Source organism: Vespula pensylvanica, chromosome 14 (assembly GCF_014466175.1).
Source record: "Vespula pensylvanica isolate Volc-1 chromosome 14, ASM1446617v1, whole genome shotgun sequence".
Lineage (NCBI taxonomy): Eukaryota > Metazoa > Arthropoda > Insecta > Hymenoptera > Vespidae > Vespula > Vespula pensylvanica.
Window position 1 is genome coordinate 2,986,146 of NC_057698.1, and position 22,144 is coordinate 3,008,289.

The 22,144-nt window shown below is 29.5% G+C and overlaps 4 protein-coding genes across 6 annotated transcripts; 3 read left to right on the forward strand and 1 right to left on the reverse strand.

Moving 5' to 3' along the window:
• Positions 1–11: 11 nt before the first annotated feature.
• On the reverse strand, positions 12–3,886 carry LOC122634296. Of its 2 annotated transcripts, XM_043823105.1 has the most exons (6): positions 3,106–3,886; positions 2,630–3,012; positions 2,278–2,532; positions 1,980–2,106; positions 1,241–1,396; positions 12–224 (listed from the first exon to the last, which is right to left on the reverse strand). In XM_043823105.1, the coding sequence occupies exons 1-6, from the start codon at positions 3,863–3,865 to the stop codon at positions 100–102; spliced, it is 1,806 nt and encodes a 601-aa protein (XP_043679040.1). In that variant the 5' UTR covers positions 3,866–3,886; the 3' UTR covers positions 12–99. The 2 variants fall into 2 exon arrangements, with proteins under 2 accessions (XP_043679040.1, XP_043679039.1); XM_043823104.1 differs by having other exon boundaries at positions 2,630–3,886.
• A 1,241-nt stretch (positions 3,887–5,127) lies between these two features.
• Positions 5,128–6,394, forward strand: LOC122634301 (protein takeout-like). The gene is made up of 3 exons (XM_043823111.1): positions 5,128–5,225; positions 5,534–5,774; positions 5,912–6,394. Exons 1-3 carry the CDS (start codon positions 5,138–5,140, stop codon positions 6,351–6,353), a joined length of 771 nt encoding a protein of 256 aa, XP_043679046.1. The 5' UTR covers positions 5,128–5,137; the 3' UTR covers positions 6,354–6,394.
• Positions 6,395–9,764: 3,370 nt separating this feature from the next.
• LOC122634299 lies at positions 9,765–15,284 on the forward strand. Of its 2 annotated transcripts, none has more exons than XM_043823108.1 (4): positions 9,765–10,302; positions 13,368–13,460; positions 14,063–14,344; positions 14,531–15,284. In XM_043823108.1, the coding sequence occupies exons 1-4, from the start codon at positions 10,179–10,181 to the stop codon at positions 14,833–14,835; spliced, it is 804 nt and encodes a 267-aa protein (XP_043679043.1). In that variant the 5' UTR covers positions 9,765–10,178; the 3' UTR covers positions 14,836–15,284. The 2 variants fall into 2 exon arrangements, with proteins under 2 accessions (XP_043679043.1, XP_043679042.1); XM_043823107.1 differs by lacking the exon at positions 9,765–10,302 and adding an exon at positions 12,520–12,951.
• Positions 15,285–16,282: 998 nt separating this feature from the next.
• On the forward strand, positions 16,283–22,144 carry LOC122634298 (MFS-type transporter SLC18B1-like). The gene is made up of 8 exons (XM_043823106.1): positions 16,283–16,871; positions 18,363–18,458; positions 18,938–19,228; positions 19,386–19,506; positions 19,574–19,797; positions 19,886–20,061; positions 20,321–20,489; positions 20,772–22,144. Exons 1-8 carry the CDS (start codon positions 16,761–16,763, stop codon positions 21,072–21,074), a joined length of 1,491 nt encoding a protein of 496 aa, XP_043679041.1. The 5' UTR covers positions 16,283–16,760; the 3' UTR covers positions 21,075–22,144.

Here is a 22,144-nt window from a genome sequence, read left to right on the forward strand (position 1 = left end):
AATTAAAAAATTATAGATTAACAGAAAAATTAATAAGCTAATGATAATAATAATAATGGCGAGTAAAATGTAATAATAATAAAAAGATCTGTCACCGAATTAATTAATCATTGGAAGATCATTATACATCCGATATACCATAGCATCAGCTGTTTTCTCGCTGAGAGCCTTGGTTGTCAAGTCATCGGCAAGCATAGCTGCAACTGCTTCGGCAGCCATTAAACCTGTCGAGGAAAGTCAAACATGAATGAAAGATTAAGTGAGTTTACTTCGTTACGAAGCCGTATTATTAAGTCAATCTCTCATGAAAGCGAAAGCTTTTACTTTTACGTTCGATCCTTTCTTTTTTCATCTCTGTTTATATACATATATATATATATATATATATATATATATATATACTTATATATATGAATATACAGCTGTATATATAAATATATAAATATACATAAGATATGTAATATTAGTAGTAATAAATATTTGTAATTATAATACTAAATATTAATAATATTAAATCTATTATATACTATATTAGTATATTAGTTAGTGTAATATAATTAGTAGATAATAAATATATTATATTATACTAGTATAATAGATTAGTCATAGTATGCAGGTATAATATAGTAATCTAATATTAGTAATAGATATTAGTAATACGAAATATTAATATATTATATACTGTATTATATATCTATATATTGTACTAATATTAGATTTTTTATATCAAAAAAAAAAAAAAACAAAAAAAAAATGATCTTTCATTATATCATACATATTCAATAACAATAATAACAATAATAATAATAATAATAATAATAATAATAATAATAATAATAATAATAATAACAATAATAATAAATATCCATTAGAGTTTTTTAAAAATCGCATGCTTCAATTATTTATCATAATTTATCCATTTGAAAGTAAAAAAGATTATGAGATAGGCATTTAAGAGAAGTCTTGACGAAGTGAATTTCACGTTCATCAAAGAAGAAACTTCTTTTAAAGATTTACAGGTAAATATCTACATAGGCATTTAAAGCATGTATTACATACATAATACTATGGGATTATGTAATTACGCTCTCGTAATAGACGTTTCATGCGGTACGTTGTACGAACCATGACCATATAGGATTTCCATTTGATAATCAATATATCGACGTATACCTTAACACGAACGATTCAACGAACTTTCGTTTTGTTAGATTTCTCGTTTCACTGTAACCGAACATACCTTGAGTTAATATAGATTTTACAGGTCCTTCCTCATTCATTCCTTGAAGATCGATTCTTTTATCTTTCGATGTTAATTTTGCCCTGGTGGCACGTACTGTCATCGAATCGTTTTTATCTTTCTTCAATTCAACTGTGAAATCACCGAGAAGCTCGGCTGTTTATAATAAAAAAAAAAAAAAAAAAAAAAAAAGAAAGAAAAAGAAAATTTAATAAGAAGAATAATTAATATCAAACTTTAATACTGAAATCAATTCTAAACGAATTATACTTAATCTGACCTGTTTTATCTAATTGAATTTAATTACTTCAATTCTTTACTTATTTTTTCTCTTTTTCCAATATATTTTCATACTTTTGAGTATTTTAGGTCAAATAATTTATGTTATCTCGAACATATATGTTTATGTATAATATATTATACATAATTATCATATATACTTTAGTTATTATTTTCAATCAAATATATATATATATATACACTCATATGAAATATATATTAATTATTTAATTATATATTTTAACTTACTTATTTTCATATTACTCTTATTTTAATTTCAATATAAATCTGTCAACTTAAATATCAAGTTTCATATTATATCTAAATATAATAAAATAATGACGATAAGAAATTTTTAATATAACATCATTTAAATATGATCTAGGTTATTTTAGAAAAAAAAAAAAAAAGGAAAAGAAAAATAGCGAAATAAAATAAAAGAATTATTATATAAACTTACTGAAATTTCCGGCTAGTAATCCATTCCCCCTTAATATCTCTTCTCCCACTTTTCCTGTGAGCATATATTCAGACTTCACACGAAGAAGTGGCACGCGTATTCGCATGATCACGTGCATCACGTCGTCCTTGTGAAAATCACTTTATTGTATATACATCTTTTACGCAACTACTGTTACTTCGATCTGAACTATTAGATCATCGTAACGATAACGACAACAATAACAATAACAATAACAATAATAATAACAATTATTATTATTCTCATTATTATTATTATAATAAATAATATCAGATACCTCTGAATCATTTTCCGGATGAGCACGTTTTATACGTCTAATTTCTTTTGATTCATTTCCCATTCCGCCATAATGATAAATCAACTCCATACCCTCCTCGAAGTATCCTTCCTTTTCTTGATAATTTGCTGCGTATCTTGCTAGATCTTTTAATCTTTTTTCTTCTAATGCTTTCTTAATACGATCATTCATCTTCGTCAATGACTCACCCTCGGTAAAATTATGAATAAACATTCTCGCATTCTCTTGAATATCCTATCAATAAATGTTCATTATTTTTCTTTATAAATAAATTAAAAAAAAAAAAAAAAAAAAAAAAAAAAAAAGCAATGACAGCAAGAAATGTTTAAACCTTCATGACATCTTCAAATCCATAAACTTTCGCTTCTCGATTAGCCTGCAATCTCATATTACCAAAATGTTTAACCCCATTCGAATTTTTCTCATCGGCGTAGATTATATCAATGTAACCTGGCCTATTTTCTAATCTTTGATCGGACGATTTAATCGAGTCCGATCTTTGAGACATTATTTCGACTTTTCCATCGACATTACCATTTTCTTGATAATCCCTACGTTGATTAGCAAAATACGACGTAGTTGATCTTTCGGTCGATTGTTGCAATTTTCCATCGACATTACCACTCGTTTTGTAATTCCTACGTTGTTCGGTAAAATACGATGTACTTGATCTTTCAATCGGTCGTTCCAATTTAATTTCTCTATTTTCTGAAGCTGAAACATGAACGTCTTCATGATTTTGTTCAGACGTTTGAAAACTTCCATGATCTTGCATTGAAAATGAACTTTTATTTGAATCAGAACTACCAGAACAATCTGGTTCGTCTTTATCATTTCTAGAAATCTCTTGATTCGCTTTCGTGTTCTTTAAACTTTGTGCGTATATAACGTGAACGCTCGAGGGATATTTCAAGTTATCAGGTGTCCTATGAGTTTCCATTCTCTCTTCAATCTTTAAATTTCTCATGTAAGAAGAATCCGTTGTTGTAAATTCGGTCATTTTTTCTCGAGGTTCTTGATAACTACGTTCATCGAAACGAGCTTGTCGTCGTTGCTCGTAACTTCCGTAATTACTTTCACTTGATTTTTCGTAAGCAGTATGTCGAGGCTGATACTGTGTTATCCTTTCGAATCGATCATCGTTAGATCGAGACGAATTAAATTCGCTCGTGGTAACATCGTCACTATTATCCTTCCTCATATTATTAACAACCGTGTGAAATTTGTATCGGATCGATTCGAGATCACCTAAATCGCTGTAAGTTACATATCCAGCTTCTAATTCGCTCAGATTAGATCTCAATTTTCCACGTGCCACGTGAATACTTTCTATCGTCGAATCGTTTAATCCTGATATCTCTATGTTTCTTAATATCATCCTGTAACTAGTGTTACCTTCCGATTGATCGACCTTCACCATTGGAACTCTCAATGGATCTAATTGGCCAACTTTCGATAAACCACCTGCTAACAATTTAGCCCACATCGTTTGAGACATCTCCAATAACGAACACTTTGCTAAAACTAGCATATAAAATCCTAGTAATATTTTCAAATATTTCCACATCTTTTATCTTTCTTCTTCTTTCTCTCTTACTCTCTCTCTCTCTCTCTCTCTCTCTCTCTCTCTCTCTCTCTCTCTCTCTCTCTCTCTTGCAAATATTTTGTATATAATTAAAAGCTGTTCTTTCTTTTAAGAACTTTGAATTATTCTCGATTCTCGATTATTATTTATTTTCGATCATAATCTATCCAAACGTAGACTGGCTTGTATACGAGCATAAGCACGATGATAACGATTATGATTATTATTAGAACTATTGAAATAATCGTACAAATAAATTCGATCGGTTTAGGATAACGAATCCTCGTTCTCTCGACGGGATCAACCGAAACGATCGATGGATCTCTCGAGGAACATCTCTCAATCCTTGATTGATTATCAATTGTTAATTTTCGACGAGTTTTTTAACTAATAAAAACCTATAGACTTTGTTTACGTTTTAATACGTACGAATAGATAGATAAACACTAAATGCAAGTGTACGATACGTCTACGAGGTATTTTTATAGGCGATCGTGGAAGGGCATACGATCTGGGCCATGGACCAAGTCATTCTTGACATGTCGATCTTGGTCAGATAACTATTCTCTCTTTTTATCATTTGGAAATCGTTTCCTTAAGTCATGCAGTGACTACGATATAGAGAGCAAGGTTACCGATCGAGTTTTATAGTAACGTTTATAGTTAATTCATTATTAGAATTAATTACTAGTCGAATAAATGTGTTTGGTTCCTTTATCTTCTTTTCTAAAAAAAAAGATATATATATATATATATAAAGAAAAAGAAATGATAAAAAGATTTTCTTTTTCTAACGTATCTCTATCGTTTTTAACAAATAAATATTAGTTGCTAATCGTTAAATGAATAGATGTAAATAAAACGTGGTTTAAAAAAAAAAAAGAAAAGAAAAGAAAAAGAAAAAATAGAAGAAAGTTATGCAGTACTTAATTACGATATAGAGAACAAGGTTATCGATCGAGTTTTCTAATAATGTCTAGTTAATTCATTAGAAGGTGAATTACTAGATGAATAAAAATGTCTGGTTCTTTCTTTCTTTCTTCTTTTTAGAATTTTCTTTTTTTCAAACGTGCCTCTCAAATGAGTTCATACGAAATAAAAATGATGAAATGCAAATATGTATGGAATTCTTACAGAAAATTTTCATTACTCGGCGAACGATTACAGGTCAACTAATTCTCGTCAGCATTTTACGTTCTCGATTTCGAAGGAGCAAAGAGAGTCATTTCGTTCAGAACTCTCGTTGCAATCACCATGAAAAAGAATTCGATATTATTTTTGACGTTCCTGTTGAACGTAGTGTTGAATTTTGTACAATCTGAAGAATACGTACCAAACTTACGTGAGTATATAACAGAAAAGAAATTTTTTTCTTTTCTTTCTTTTTCTTTTTTTTTTTTTTTCTTTTTCTTTTTGAACAGACAGATAAAATAGATAAACTTAAAGACGATGAGATTTAAATGAAATTTCTAAAGTATTAGATCACTCTTTAGATCGTATTATAGAGTGTGACTCAGATCCTATTTTGATGTCACGTAAGTGTGTGCACCATAAAAGTATGTGGAACAACGAACGTGCCATTATTATCAAGAACAAAGTATCGTTGAATCGTTATATCTATTTAAGTTTGATTGTCAATTGATTTTATAGCACCTTTCTTCAAAATATGTCACCGGAGTGATCCAAATTGGAATAGATGTATGAAAAGCAGTATGGAACATATAAAACCATATCTGAAAGAAGGAATTCCAGATTTTAATATTCCTCCTTGCGAACCATTACACATCGATCGACTAGATTTCAATCAAACAACTGGTTCCAGTTCTATAACCTCTTCTTTCACTGATATCAAAATTTACAATGGAATTAATTTCGTTCTAAAGAATATCAAGTAAGTTACTGGAAATTATGAAAAAAATAATTGTCGAATAAAATTGATTATTTATAAAATTATGCAATTATATAAACATAAATTATATACATAATAACAAAATTTTAGTAATTAATAATTGATAAATAATTTGTTAGGTTCGACGTGAACAAAAATGAATTTAAATTGAAAATAAATAATCCACGTCTGGAAATGGTTTCAAAATACAGCTTGAACGGAAATATCTTGATGTTACCAATCACAGGAAATGGATCATCTTCTGCCAATTTAACCGACATTGATTTCTTTTTAAAAGTTCAATTAGAACGTTACCATGAACCTAAAACCGGTCAAGAACACTTTCGAGTGAACGATTTGTACGTCGATTATAATATACATAACGTTAAACTACATTTAGATAATTTATTCGACGGTGACAAAACTCTCGCGGAAGTAATGAATTTATTTTTAAATGATAATTGGAAATTAATTGCCGTCAAATTTAAACCTGCTTTGGAGGAAACTGTTAGCGGTATATTTAAAACCATAATGAATAACATTTTTTCCAAGTATCCTATCGACACATTGCTACCATTATAAATTAATAAATTATTATTTTATTTTATTTAATAAATAAAAAATGACAAATTATATATATATATATATATATGTTATATGTATAAAAATAAAAGAGAATTAAGTTCGTTCGGACGTACTCGTAGAACGGGTGATCATTCTACAGGCTGACGTCACATGAATATATTTTATAATCTTAAATAAATAAATATTAATTCAAAATTTTGTTACGATGTTTCATTCAAATATCAGAAAATATCAACGAGATAAAAAAAAAAAGAACAGAAAAAAAAATTAGGAAACTTCCTAGTGCTACTTATAAAACGCCTGACGATATGCAAACTTGAATACATTTGTGTAATCGTGTTTCACGATAATAACAGCGCCACGTATAAATATTTCACACAAAAAAAAAAACGACAATTAATGTTACTTAGGCTGAATATTAGATATACCGACCTTCTATTTAATACCTCGAATTTTCGAATAGTAAACTCGCATAATTAACCAATCCTATTAACTCTGACAACTTTATATATACCAAATTCATAATATTTTAATTAAATTTCGACTCTTCCTTGAAAATGCTGGAATATTTTAAAGAAGAGGAAGAAAAAGAAATAAAAAAGTAGAAATATAGAAAAGATACTGCCATTTACATAATTTGGAAATGTTCTTGAGAAGTCGAAAAATTGAAGGAAGGAAGAGATAAAGAAGGAGAGAGAGAGAGAGAGAGAGAGAGAGAGAGAGAGAGAGAGAGAGAGAGAGAGAGAGAGAGAGAGAGAGAGAGAGAGAGAGAAAAGGATAGAAAGACACGATGAAATTGATGTGGAAAAATACAGGCTTTGCAGTATATTGCAGCAATCATAACTACAATGTTCAGCTTTTTTAATATTGTAAGAAGGATCGTGAGAAAATGGTCGAGAAATAAAACAATGTTTTATCTACCTATTTATCAAATCACAACAAATTATATATATACTTGCACACACACACACACATATATTTAATTATGTTTAATTTTTAAGAATACGATCTTAAATTGTATATTCATATATATTAGGAATATAATAATATGATAATATCATATTTTTATATTACATCATATAATATTTATATTTCAATTTATTATATGTAGAAAAATTTATATGTTTAAAAATTTATAAAAATTTAAATATATATATATTTTATATTATATATAGATTGAAAAATATAAAAATTAAAAATGCAACACTTATTTCGTATTATATAACACACACACATATATATATATATATCATATATAATATATAATAAATAGCTTATGACACTAACGAACGAACTTATAAATCGAGTCATCGACGTTTGAGAAGACTACACGAGGGGAATAATAATCTAATGGCTTTATATTACGAGTATTGCAAAACGAACGTTTTCGAGGAACTTTGTTTGACTTTTACAAAGACCTTCGTGCCTCTCTCTCTCTCTCTCTCTCTCTCTCTTTCTCTTTCTTTATACTCATCATACATATATTGTAATACTGTATACTGAAGAAGATACGATATATTATACTACGAATAGAAACATGCAATGCATCTCTAATTACTTTCGTACGATGATCTTCGCCTTTGTGTTGACTTTATTAGGATGACTAACGATCTACACGTTTCTTTTATTCATGGAAAACCATGTTTGAACTTTTGTAAGATATTAAAAAAAAAGAAAAAAAAAAAAAAGAAAAGAAAAGAAAAAGAACAAAAGGAAAAAATACTCTACTATTCTATAGTTATTATATTCGATGTTCGTTGAGGAAAAAAAAAAAAAAAGGATTTACAATTACAGACTTTTCAATACTGATTACGAGAACTTAGAAAACAGGAAAACAGGAAGAGTTTACTCTTGTACGATTCAAGAAAGTCAAGAATAATTTGCAAAGATAACAATGATGATGATTATAAATAATGGAACGTCACGCAGGACAAATTTGGATAGACAATGGGTCGTTCAAAATTCATGGCCGACTAACATACGTATTTCAAAAAGCATCGTATTGATTTAACAATGAATCTTTTCTCGTTGGATAAATGCTCGAATTATTGCAATTTAATTCTTTTCGATATTACGTTTTGATAATTAGAAAAGAAAAAAAAAAAAAAAAAAAAAAAAGAAAGAGGTAGAGGAAGAAGAAAAAAGAAATAACAAGAAAAACTATTTATCTTGTTTATCTTTCGTGAAAACTTTAATTATTAAACCGACTGTCATTTAATAAAAGACAATTGATGAATTTTTACATAAAAGGAAACTAGTTATTCATTAACATATAATAAAAGAAAATAAGTTCGAGAGATCATGAGAGTTTGCCAACAATAAAAAATTAGATCAAACAACAAGTTACATTTTTTATTTAAAAGAAACACGTAATACGTAAGTACGTATAGACAAATGGTAATGATCTAATTAATATGTTTCAAATATAATAACTATATGATTCATATATAGAAAAAATTATTTTTCCGTCTCATTAATACCTCATATCGAACATCATATTAAATAAAAAGGAGTTTTATATAAGATAAAATCTCATTGTATACTTGTGTATGTATATTGCTAAGTGTTCTTAAGGTGTACACGAACTATATTATCATTCATTTTTTATACAATTTTAATCATATAATTTTTCTCATATAAACATCAATTATTTCTCGTTCTTCTTTTCTTTTCTTGTTTTCTTTTCTTTTTTTAATAATCCTTCGAAAAATTTCTTTTATATGTCGGTCGATAACGAGTTCGTAAATATAAAAAATTGTAAAGATATTATTAATTACAATGACACGTGTAAATTCAAAGGATCATGATCATATCGAATCTAAGTTTTCATTCATTTCAAGATACTTCAACATAACTTATTATTATTAATCGTAAAGAATTTTTTGAGAAATATTATAAGATTATAAGAGACCATTCGATAGTTAAAACTATAGGAATAAGTTAATTGTAAAAATGCTTATAAATATTAGAAAAAAAAATATATATATATATATATAAAATATTATAAATATCTACAGACTAAAAAATCATGATTATTGCCATGATCTGTACAATCTTCGAATGATTATGTCTGCATATATAAAACCATAGAAAAAAAAAAAGAAAGAAAGAAAAGAAAAAGAAAGAAAGAAGAAAAGAAAGAAAAAGAATTTGATTAGATAAATAGATCAAATAAAGTCAGGCATTTACTCGATATAGAAAAATTTTTCGCGAGGTATGAGAAAATTTATCGCGAGGTATGAGAAAAAAGTGTGAGCGCGATGATTAATGCGTGCGATGCTTATTTTTAACGGAAGAAAATAGTGAAGGAGAGACGGTAACGGACGAAGCTCTTAAACTCGTGAGTTGTAAAGTCGGAGTAGTATTAAGAGTAGGGGGTTCTCGCATATAAGCCAGAATATGAAGGGGAACCGTCTTTAGTATATCGTAAAGCAGCCAACTAGATACTCACCTGGTCCATTTCCGATCACCACTTTTCATATAATTGTCCTTTCTAAAATTCCAATTCGTTCTATTTTTATACTTTTTCTTTCTTTCTTTTTTGTTTCCCCCCCATTGAAACCTATTCTACCCTCTCGAGTTTTCATTATCGCGAATGAAAAAAAAAAAAAAATGTCTTGATCGATCAAAACCAGTTATAACGCGAACGTATTTTTTTTTTTTTTTCTAAATTAAGATTCATTTGCGAGTTTTAGTTATCATCAAGAAAAAGTGTATATAAGAGAGAAAAAAAGACAAGAGAGAGAGAGAGAGAGAGAGAGAAATTTGTAGTTTCGATAGTTTGGAAATCTTCGATTAGATCAAGGATACCAAGTTATCGAAATGATTCGTTTGAAGAACGTGATAAATGTCATCGTACTGCTAACCTTTGTGTTTCATGGATCGATCATCTGTCAGGATTTCAAATCGGATGATCCAGGACTGAACGAGCCAGATTTTGTTACTCGTAAGATTTATACGTACTCTAACATTGTACATTGACGGATTTAACCTTTAAATAATGCCTTATAGTTTTTTTTTATTTTTTTATTTTTTTTTTTTGATCCAATTAAAATCAAATCTATCATTTAAATGATGACATGAGAAATACATTGACTATATACTGGCAAGTATAAATATAAAAATTATGTATCGATAAAGCTCCAAATTATTTATTAAATTAAATTTGTTATATTATATAAAATTATGATATAAATTTTATATCATATAATATTATATTGTAATAAAAATTGTTTTATATTGTCGTATGAGGGTTCTGGTTTTTATATATAGGACCCGAACCGACAATCTTTACAACCTGTGCATAAATTTGCCATTGTATATGGTTAAAAAAGAATGTATATATATATATATTTAGCAATTTTTTTTTTTTTGTAGATCTTACGTTCAATCATTTTTGTAATAGATCATTTTTCCCTAGAGAATATTATGGGTCTTAGGTAATATTAACTTCGGAAGGAATCGGTGAAAGTTTGTTTGTTTCAGCATCCTCGTAGTCTCACACGTTTCTACAACGTACGATAGATAGTCTCGATTGAAACTAGGAAGAGAGAAGGCTTTATTTCCTTACGTGGGATATAATCGTACGGCGTGCGATCTCGTAATCAAATCTTATTACGTTTCATGAATGACCGTTCATATTGAAATGTTAATTCGTTAAAGATTTTATTCAACGTTACGAATTAATTTCATTATACACAATAATTATCACATAATAATTAACCATTACGTTTTTCTTTTCTCTTTCTTTTTTCTTCATTATTTCATATATATATATATATATATATATATATATATATATAAAAAATTGGAATATAACATAACAAGTATTGAATTTATTTACACGAACAAAAAGTTTCTTATGATAATATCAAATTTTTATACATATATATACATATGTATGTGTCTGTGTGTGTGTGTGAATAAATTATATTTTTTAATTATTTTTATTTAATTATATTTTTCAATTATAATTAATATTTTTGTATAACAATCGATTTGTATTTCATAATATAAAAATCATTGATTGAAAATGAACGGGATATTGTATTTGAGGAGATTGTATCTGATAGATCAAATTTGATAAAAATGATCGATCGATCGATAGAAGGTTTAATAAATTAATTTAATTATGTAGGTCAAGCTCGATTCTAGGTCGTTTCTCGAGGTTTATCGATCGGTTAAGAACGAATTGAGGATTTCGGTTGGTTGATCGTAACGTGGGTCGAATTACATCGGACGCATTGTTACTCGTCGATATAATGTGGCATAATGGAACATGGCGTAACGACTCTCGATGGCGTGGCTATGGTTATGTCAGAGATTACGTAATATTCTATGCGGAGGATCGTCGATCGCTCGGAGAAAGTACCGAGCCTGCTCATAAACTCAACTCGTTACAACGTAAGAGTATTTGTTACTTGCAAAAGCGTAGACACCTTTCTTCAAACTTTGCCGATCGAAAAACAAAATTCATCTTAAATCGTAGATACATTTTTGCAATTATCTTTTATTTATAATTTCAAAAAAAAAAAAAAAAAAGATTGACTGAGCTCCGATTACAGTTTCTTGTTTTCCAATTTTCTTCTCAGTGATCTATAATATACGTATAAATGAATCGTGAATCGGTTTTGATATCGACATCTCGAACGAATTTCAACGATGATCGATCTAATTGTTCGTATGAAAGAAAAAAGAAAGAAAGAAAGAAAGAAAGAAAGAAAAAAAAAGAAAAAGAATTACCGAATTCGAACGTGCGAACGAGACACAGTACCAAGTGAAAGTGATAATGCAATCATCGTCGTGGCAATGACGCATCTGTAATTATGGATTCCAATGGATCACGTAATACTACGTAATAACGAAAATATACATAAATGGGTAAAAAAAAAAGGGATAATGCAACTGATACATGTATGTACGTGTCATTGTTGATAGACGCCAAAACGTGAATCGTATGTCGATCATAGTTTGTATTAAATACTTTCTATCTTTTTAATTTCTTTTTTTAACATGAGTTTAATCTTTTATCGTTTCTATTTCTTTTTATTTTTTCTTCTTTTTTTCTTCTTGTTTGTTTTCTTTTTGCTCGATCAAATTGATCGATGCAAACCTTGCAAGATCGAGAAAAAGAAATATAAAAAAAAAAAAAATAAAGAGAGAAAGAGAGAATGAGAGAGAGATACTCGTGAGTGTCAAGACATTAGCTCGACCCGATCGATCTTATCGATCAACGTCGTAAATCGCACAGTATAAATTCGAGACGAACTCGAGACGAGGAAAAAAAAAATGATTGGCATATTGGCAATACCTTGAATATGACCTTGGATTGATCGTCGGTAAAACTATACACATAAGTACGTGAGAGGAAATTGAAATTGGATAAGAAGAGTATCGAGAAGAGTATCGATGGACTTCGACCATGGGCGGGAAAATTCGAATTGTTTCATCGATTTAAATTTTATAAAAAAAAGAAAAAAAGAAAGACAAGTAGAAAAAAAAAGAAAGGATCTAAATAGTTTCAAACCGATCGTACGTTTAGAATTATATCTTTTCTACGAAGAAATGAAGAATCACGTAGTCGTAATATATCATAGTAAGTTTGTCCAAGTCCTTTGAGAAGCTATTATATACGCGAGGGTCTTCGAAGAAAGTGAGAGTGTGATTGCGTAAGGACAGAGGGAAAAAGGCAAAGGTCCTGAATTACTTGCGTGACAAGCTTACAATTTCTTTTCTTTTTCGTCCCTCTCTCCCTTCTCTCCTTTCTTCTATCTATCTACGATCGTTCAGTAACCTGATTTCCAGTACATTTAATTTCTGCCCGAACGTATGATCTATGAAAAAAAAAAAAAAAAAAAAAAAAAAGAGAGAAAGAAAAAAAGGAAAGGAAAAGAAAATATTACTCTTATTTTTATTTACATAGGTTGATTTAACAAATTCACAAAGTTCGATTACAGTCGAATAATTAAAAAAAAATGAAGAATAATAAAAAGTAAATTTTGTCCTTTGCAGCGGAATACATACTACCATGTTCACGAAAGGATCCCAAATTTGAGGTATGCGTGACGAAAACGTTGAACCATCTGAAGCCTTATTTGGTGAAAGGTGAGATGGTATAAAAAGGTTTACTTAACGCCACTCCTAAGAAACTTCGATATTCACGAAACTATGTCTTTTCTTTCTTTTTTTTTTTTAACGTAACCTTACAATCGAAAGTACCATGAATTTACGTTGCAATCCCTACGCGAAAGGATTAATAAGTTGCTATTAATGGCGACAGTATATTAAAATAGACATTTATATAATACTGGATAATCTCTTTTTTTATTATAGTAATTAATGATACACCCGGACATATTAAAAGATGAACAATAATACGTCGTTTTATTTCATATTAAATATTACGTAAACGCGCAACTTCCTTAGAATTTTCCTTAATCTTTCCAAAGATGATGAAATTCAGTATTAATATGTCATAATCTATCAATCATCATCGGTCAACAAGACAGTGCTTCCATAAGAGGAAAAAAAAAAAAAAAAGAAAAAAGAAAAAGAAATAAAAACTTGATATTTAATTTTAAAAGCGCTCATGCGAAACCCAAACGGAATATTACAGAATTATCATCGATCGTTAACTTTCTTGTTTCATTTCTCTCTTTCTCTCTCTTTCTTTATTTTCTCTTTTTTTTTTCTCTCCAAATACCCAGGAATTCCGGAATTGGATTTGCCACCGATCGAGCCATTAACGATACCAGAATTGGGTATGGAAAATGGACAAGGTGCAGTTAGAGTTAGTGCACTTTTTTCGAACATCACAGTCCTAGGTGCTGGCAATTATAATATGACGAAAGTCCGAGTGGATTTGAACACTTTGAGGATCGATCTTCATCTAACTATTCCTAAGGTCGAGTTACAGGGTCGTTACGAAGTGGCTGGGAACGTTCTTTTGTTTCCCATTAAGAGTCATGGTGATTTTTGGGCACTTTTCGGTAAGGAAAGGAAAAAGAAAATGCATGCGAAAAATGAGAAAACTTTATCTTCCAACTCCTACCCGATTTCACCCTACAACCCATCGAAAATATTTCAATAATAATAATAATGATAATGATAATGATAATGATAATAATAATAATAATAATAATAATAATAATAATCGTATTATATCGATTTATTAGGTGACGTAGCGGCAATAGCACGTGCACAAGGAGCTATAGAAATTCGAGATGGTATACGTTACATGGGACTTACCAGATTACTGATAGATTTTAGTCTTGGCCGTGCAAGATTTCGTATAATCGACGAATTAAATGGCGACAACGTGATTGGTCAAGCGATGAATCAGTTTCTCAATCAAAATGCGAAAGAGATAATTGAAGAAATGAGACCGGCTGCGAGCAGTAGCATTGCCAAACACTTCCTATCATTCCTTAATACGGCCTTTAGGAAGATACCACTCAAAGTTTGGCTACGTGACGTATAGTTTATGATAATTGAATATTTCAATATTATTATAACAAAGGAGATTAAAAGAAAGAGAAGGAAGGAAAGAAAAAGAATTAAAAAATTAAAAAACAAAAAAAAAAATCGAAAGGCTTACTAATATCGAATAATTATTTTTATTATTTTTATGAATAACGTGCGTGTGAGATAATACCAGTACGTTCTTCTTTAAATATTACATTCAAGAAAGAACTTAAAGTTTCCAAATTAATTGGCATTTCTTTCTCTTTTCTTTCTTTATTTAATGATTTTATATGTATATATTATAAACTCGCATGCGTTCTTTTCAAGGATACGACATGTGCAGGATGATTCTATTCGATATTGAAAAAATAATACTAAATTTATTAACGAACGAACTTTCGTGTGTTTCGAAAGCTGTTCGTTATCAAAAAATAAAAATTAAAAAATGAAAAAAGAAAAAAAAAACAGACTATACAAAACAGACTAAAACAAATATATATATATATATATATATATATATATATATATATATATATGCATTTTTTTTTTTAATCGGATAGCATCGTAGAATAATGTTTTATATAAAATCATATGGATCTCTAATACGCATACGTGTACATATACATACGTAACGTTCAATCGTTTCGTCGATTCATATTCGATCTAAACATCAAAAATTTTATCGATCTCACGTTTCCACAAATTTGTCGTCCAACTTGTACATAGTTTTTCATAGAAGGCAGTAAAAAAAAAAAAAAAAACCAACCATAAAATCCAAAGTAAGAGAAAAAAAAAAAAGCTTAAGTAACTTTCATGTATTAATCTTAAGATATTTTTTTTTTTTTTGTTTAACTTACTTGTGATAGCATTTACATTATCTACATATACATATACATTTATTATATTATTAAAAAGGAAACTTTGTACATAGAAATAAATCTGAATAAATAAAGTCGATGAAAAGCAACGATCGTTCCAATGAAATATTTAAACGAAATAAATAACAATGGAAGAAAAATGGATATATATATATAAATGAAGTTTCGAAATTCTATCCGTAAATACTGTTTACTCATCGTCCTATGTTTACTCGAAATAATAGGATATTGACTCTCTCTCTCTCTCTCTCTCTCTCTCTCTCTCTCTCTTTCTCTCTCTTACTTTCTTTCTTATAATTTGTAACTATCACTTTCCAATATAGTCAAATATATGAGATAATAATATTAATTCGTTAAAGAAATTACAGTAATCAGACAAATAAACAAATAAGTGGAGTAATACTTATCTAAACTATTTTCTTCTTATCCATTATAAAGATATCAATTCATGCAAACACAGAAAATATGATATAGAAGAGATAGAGGAGAAGATAGAAAAAGAGAGAGAGAGAGAGAGAAGACGAGAAAGAGGGGATGAAAAAGAGAATAATCTTCAGAGCTTTCTAGAAGAGTATGAAAATGTTTGAAGAGTCAGTCGTAAGAAGTAAGTCATAGAAAAAGCTTGTGACACGGTTTAGAATTGGCCGAATTGGAATGCTCCAATGTGTTTCGAAGTAATAACGTTGGTCGATAATAAATTAGAGAAGAACGTGGTAGAACATATCTAACGACCTCCGACCTGCTGTCTCGACTCTCTCAACCTTAAAAGCAACGAGAAGCTTTCAAAGCGAGAACGTTCGTGTCTTTTCGTAAATCTCACGAACGACCGAACCGATTCTGAAGAGAGAGAGAGAGAAAGAGAGAGAGAGAGAGAGAGAGAGAGAGAGAGAGAGAGAGAGAGAGAGAGAGAAAACGGATTATTTACTACAAGTGACAAGTTCATCAGAACTTAGCGAGGACGCGTCTTTAATACTCGAACATCAAACGAATAGATCAGTTAATTCAAAACTGTTAAGTGTTGATAGAAATTGTTTGTTGATTCGATAATTAAATTCTATCCGTCATGGTGGGTCAGTTCACCAAGAGACAATGGCTAACTCTCATAGTGATCAGTATCGCGGATTTTGCTAATGCCATCTGCGTCTCTCTTCAGGCACCCTTCTATCCTCAAGAGGTAAAATAATGATAGATCGTAAAATTTCTCGTTTCTCTTCCTCTTCTTTTACATCTTTTTTTGCTTCGTTTTTTCTTTTCTTTTTTTCTTTTCTATATCTTTTTCTTTTCTTTTCTTTTTTTTTTTTTTTTTTTGTTGACAGGGATTGATCGTTCAATCGCGAATTTTAGTTTGATCGTAATCGTAATTGTTGCTGTAACGTGTTATATTTATTTCGAAGTATTTTTTTCCTCATTTTTTCTTTCATTTTATTTAATTAATTAATCAATTTATTTATTTATTTATTTATTTATTTATTTTTGTTTGTTTTATATTTTCCTTTTAATGTTCTGAACGTTATCGTTATAATACAAAAGAATTTAGCTTTCACGTTGTTTACGAAGTAAAGAGCATGGGTTTTAAATAGTTGATAATACTTTTTTTCTCGATAAACGTGGTTAGTTGTGGAAGTTATTGTCTTGTTAGGAGAAGAAATGATTTCGATGATCAGGATGTTTTCGAAAGTAGTTCAAACAAAAAATAAAGAAAAGTGTGAACAATAGTGTCGAGAATATGTCTTTCTCGTTGTCCTTTTAAAAGTTCAAGGGTTAACGTACGAACGAGATATCGTAAAGATAAATTAGAAAATTTCACGGCTTTTCTTTCTTCTACGATAAAAATCACGATGTTCGTCGAGAAATTTTTTAATTAATTTTCCAAGTTGCTTTTTCCTGTTCTTCCTTTTTTTTGCAAATGAGAAGAAGATAAGAAAGAAACAAAAACAAAAAAAGGAAAAGAAAAACGAGCACATATTAATTATCTTTTCTTTATTTTCTTTAATTACGTCTCTTTAATCGAGGAATAGCGAAATTAGTCTCGACAAATTGTTATCTCATGAAAAAGAAAAAACGAAACAAAACAAAACAAAATAAAACAAAAAATTCAACGAGATCTCGAGTTTCTAATTAAATATCTCTCATAATTAGTGTAATTATTGTCTCATCGACGAGTATCGTAAGTTGATATAACATAAAGTTTATCGAATAGTATCTTTTTCGAATGTATTAAAAAAAAAAAAAAAAAAAAAAAAAAGAAAAAGAAAAAAATATATATATAAAAAAAAGAAAAAAGATTTTATCTCAGTTTTCGCTCGGATCGAATTATAAACTAATGAGGAAAGAAACGACGAATCGATTCGATAAAAATTCTACAGGAATTTTTTCGAACTTTTTGAGAGAGGACAAAAAAGAAAAGAAAATAAAAGGAAAAAAAAAAAAAAGAAAAAAATAGAGAAATTATTTCTGCGTCAAAGTTCTGCGAGAATTTGATGGCGTATTATATATATATATATAAGTAAGAACGTACATTATATGTACAAAGTTTATCATATTTTATCTTATCGAGCCGTTTAATTGCAATCCAACGAGAGATAATAAACTGCGTAGCTGGTCAAATCCTCATAAATGTAGAACAATTTTGGTATTAATATAACGTAATTATTAATTTCGACAGGCTGAGAAAAAGGGTGCCTCGCCAACTGAGTATGGATTGGTCTTTGGAGTTTTCGAGCTGGTGGTTTTCATCATCAGTCCTGTTTATGGAAAACACGTGAGTTCTCAATCGTAATACCTGATATTAATTAAAAATAATAAAAGAAAAGAAGAAGAAAAGAAAGGGAAAAGAAAAAGGAAAAGAAAAGTACACATTAAATCTTAATATAATTAAATAACTCGATCATAAGCCAACTACCGACGTAACACTTAGATTTAAATGATTAGTCATGTTTAGGCTCTTGCGTTTCTCTTTCTCAATCAGCGAAGATTGATAAAACTCCATTCGTTTTATTAATACCAACTGAGATATAATTAGAATGAAAAAAAGGAAAGTTAAAATAATTACGTTTTAGTTACGATCGTATTCTCTCGAAACGATAACGAACTCCATAATAAGAGATAAACGTGTTCTCGAAAGAAATACCAATGTGAAAAATTTCTTATAAATTTTCAGGCTTCAATTATGCGAGGATAAAGTACTAACGACCTTTGTTCTTAATTAATCAAAATGTCTCAGATCTTTTCTGTTTGCAGTTAAACTGGATCGGTCCGAAGTTGTTATTCAATGGCGGTATCTTGACGACAGGAACTTGTGCTATCTTTTTCGGTCTGCTGGATAAGGTCGACGGTCACTATCCATTTATAATCCTCTCCTTCTTGATTAGGATTGTCGAGGCACTTGGAAACGCCGCCTTTCTAACTGCCAGTTTTGCGATTATCGCTAAAGAATTTCCGAATAATGTTGCGACGACATTTGCTAGCTTGGAAACGTTCTTTGGTTTGGGACTTATCGTTGGTCCTACAGTTGGTGGTGCTCTTTATCAGGTATATATATATATTATATATATTATATGTATATATATACACGCGTAACGAAAACATCAAATTTATTATTTATAAACGATTGATAAAAAAAAAAAAAATAAAAAAAGAAACAATACATCTGTAAAAGACATGAAACAAACATTATTGTCTCTGTTAGGTCGGTGGATACACAACACCATTTGCTGTCCTAGGTTCGGCACTCTTTTTATCAGCTGTCATGACAGCATTCATTTTACCAATGCATAATAATCGTGAACAGGATGCACAAAACACTGGAGGTACTCGAAAATCTCTAATATTTCTAACTCTATCCATGATATCCGAATGACACGAAAATTTTTTCAGGTGTTTCGAAGGTACTAAGGATTCCAGGAGTTTTAGTAGCAACCTCGTCGATAATTGCAACTAGTATGAGTATAGGATTCTTACAGGCAACATTGGAACCACATTTACGTCAATTTAATTTGAGTCATGTAGTTTTGGGCTTGATGTTTGTCATCAATGGTGGCACTTATGCTCTTACTGCTCCAATCTGGGGTTGGTTTTGTGACAAATATTCACATCCAAAAGTAAAACTCTTTAAAATTCGATTGACGATCGATCTAATAAAACGTGAAAACTTAATCGATTTTTGTTTTTTTTTTTTTTCTTCTACAGGTGGTAACAGCAGTAGGATGTATTCTCGTTGCTATTGCATTCTCTTTGGTAGGACCTGCACCCTTCATACCATATCCTACATTGATTTGGATGACGGTTTGTGGACTCGTTGTCCATGGTTTAGGAATGTCTGCTCAATTGGTTGCTAGTTTCACGGATGCTCTAAGAACATGCATGTAAATGTCATTTTCTATTTATTACCTTTAATTCTTTTTATGATCAATTCATTTTGCGCCTGAAGAGAGACAATACTTTATACTTGGTCGATAACTACGATCACAAGTGCCATCTATCAATATAAAGATGCAACGCGAATAGAATAACTAAGCCAACGGATAAAGTTGTCAACTGCAATTATCGATCTTTAGGTGCTATGTTTAATATAATTACAAAAAAACGTAATTGATTAATAATATTCTTTTTTTTTTTTTTTAGATCTTATGGATTTCCAAATAATCTTGAAACTTATGGTTTAATAAGTGGTCTTTGGACAAGTACCTTTGCGTTGGGAGCCTTTATTGGTCCCAGTGTAGCTGGTATTCTTTTAGATAACATTGGATTTAGAAATGCCTCGATGTTTATTGTTATTCTTCACTTAATGATCGTAAGTTTAATTATACTCAATATAATTTTAATAATAGAACTATCAAAACCATCAAAATCACTGATTACAAATTTCTTCTTCTACAATGATTGAAATAAATAACAATAGATATAAAATTAAATTAATTAAAAATAATCACGAATAATGATGGATATAGTAAAGACTAACTGGCTATATAGTTCTAATATTAAAAAAGGAAAAAAGAAAGAAAGAATCCTTGACAGTGAGTAAATTATTAATTTCAAAAATCTCTACTATCAAAAACGAAACGATTTCTTTTAGGCTATATTCGCTGCCGTGTTTCTTAGCAATTGTTCGAAAGGGCCGAAACCTTACACGGAAATTGGTGTAACTGATGATGTAAGAGTACCTTTGACAGACAGTGGTCGATCAAAAAGTGGTAGCTATCGTATTGCTCGTGGTCAAAGCGTGCCGATAGACAGGCCGAATGGCATGAACTCGTTGATAGCTTGCAACAGTTATTCGAACAGAGCTGGTGCTTGGTCTAGAGCATCTTACAGCGGACGATATTCTCACAGTTATGGCTCGATCGAAAACAAACGATATCTTGAATTGACCACGTGATGACATTTCCAAAAAAAAAGAAGAAAAAAAAAGAAACGAAAAATTCCATGAAAAGATTAAAGAAGAAGGTCCTCAACGAGAAATTCGATTAAGTTCGTGATAAGTTCATATTGAATCGCATTAACGAAGAAAATGACTCTCTTGTCTTAACATTTTTTATCATGCTTTCTTTTTTTTTTGTTTCTTTTTTGTTTTTGGTTTTTATTTCTTTTGTTATTAGAACGAGCGAGCGAGCGAGCGATGTAACTTTTTACGAATCATGTCCTTCCTTTTTTTTTTTTTTTTTTTAATTCCTTTTACCATTGCCTGTTTGTAAAATAGGTAGATACGTTGTGTTCGGATTTAGAAAGAATGATGACGAAATATGTTGTGGTTTTGTTTTACGTGTTCGTTGCATATTGTTTTTTATTATCTCTTTCTCTCATGTTTTTTATAATTATTATATAAGAGGGCAATTTGTAAAATACGCGACTTCAATCTTTTCTTGATTATTTCTTTTTTTGAGTTTTTAAATATTGTAAAATTTTTTTTTTAAATATTGTAAATTTCATTCTTAAAGTGGACAAAAAATCGCAGATTTTTCAAGTTGCCCTAGTGTCATCTTTAACTAATTGAACTATTCACAGAATGTCTTTTTTCTTTTTTGTTTTATTTTTATTATTTTTCTTAATTTTTATTATTTTTTTTTTTTTTTAATATATATATTTAGGAGAAATTCGTGCATCACGGAAGAGGCTTTTCTATTTTACTTTTTGACCGACACGTTTGAACGATCTAATTTTGATAAGTGAAATCCTTTAACGTAGATTATTACACAAAAATGCATTATCGAAAAGTGACGCTCGAAAAGGCAAGATGACGAAGCACGAAATACATTTCTAATTTGCACTCATTACCGTGAGTTGAAATAGTCAACAATATATATCTATAACTTTCACATGTGTTCTCTAATTAGTAAGTAAATACTTTAGTCACAGTATAGTATACGTATAGTTTCGTAAGTTACTCGATTAACTTTGCGATAACGTGATTGAAAAAAAAAAGAAAAAAAAAAGGAAAAAAAAGAAGAA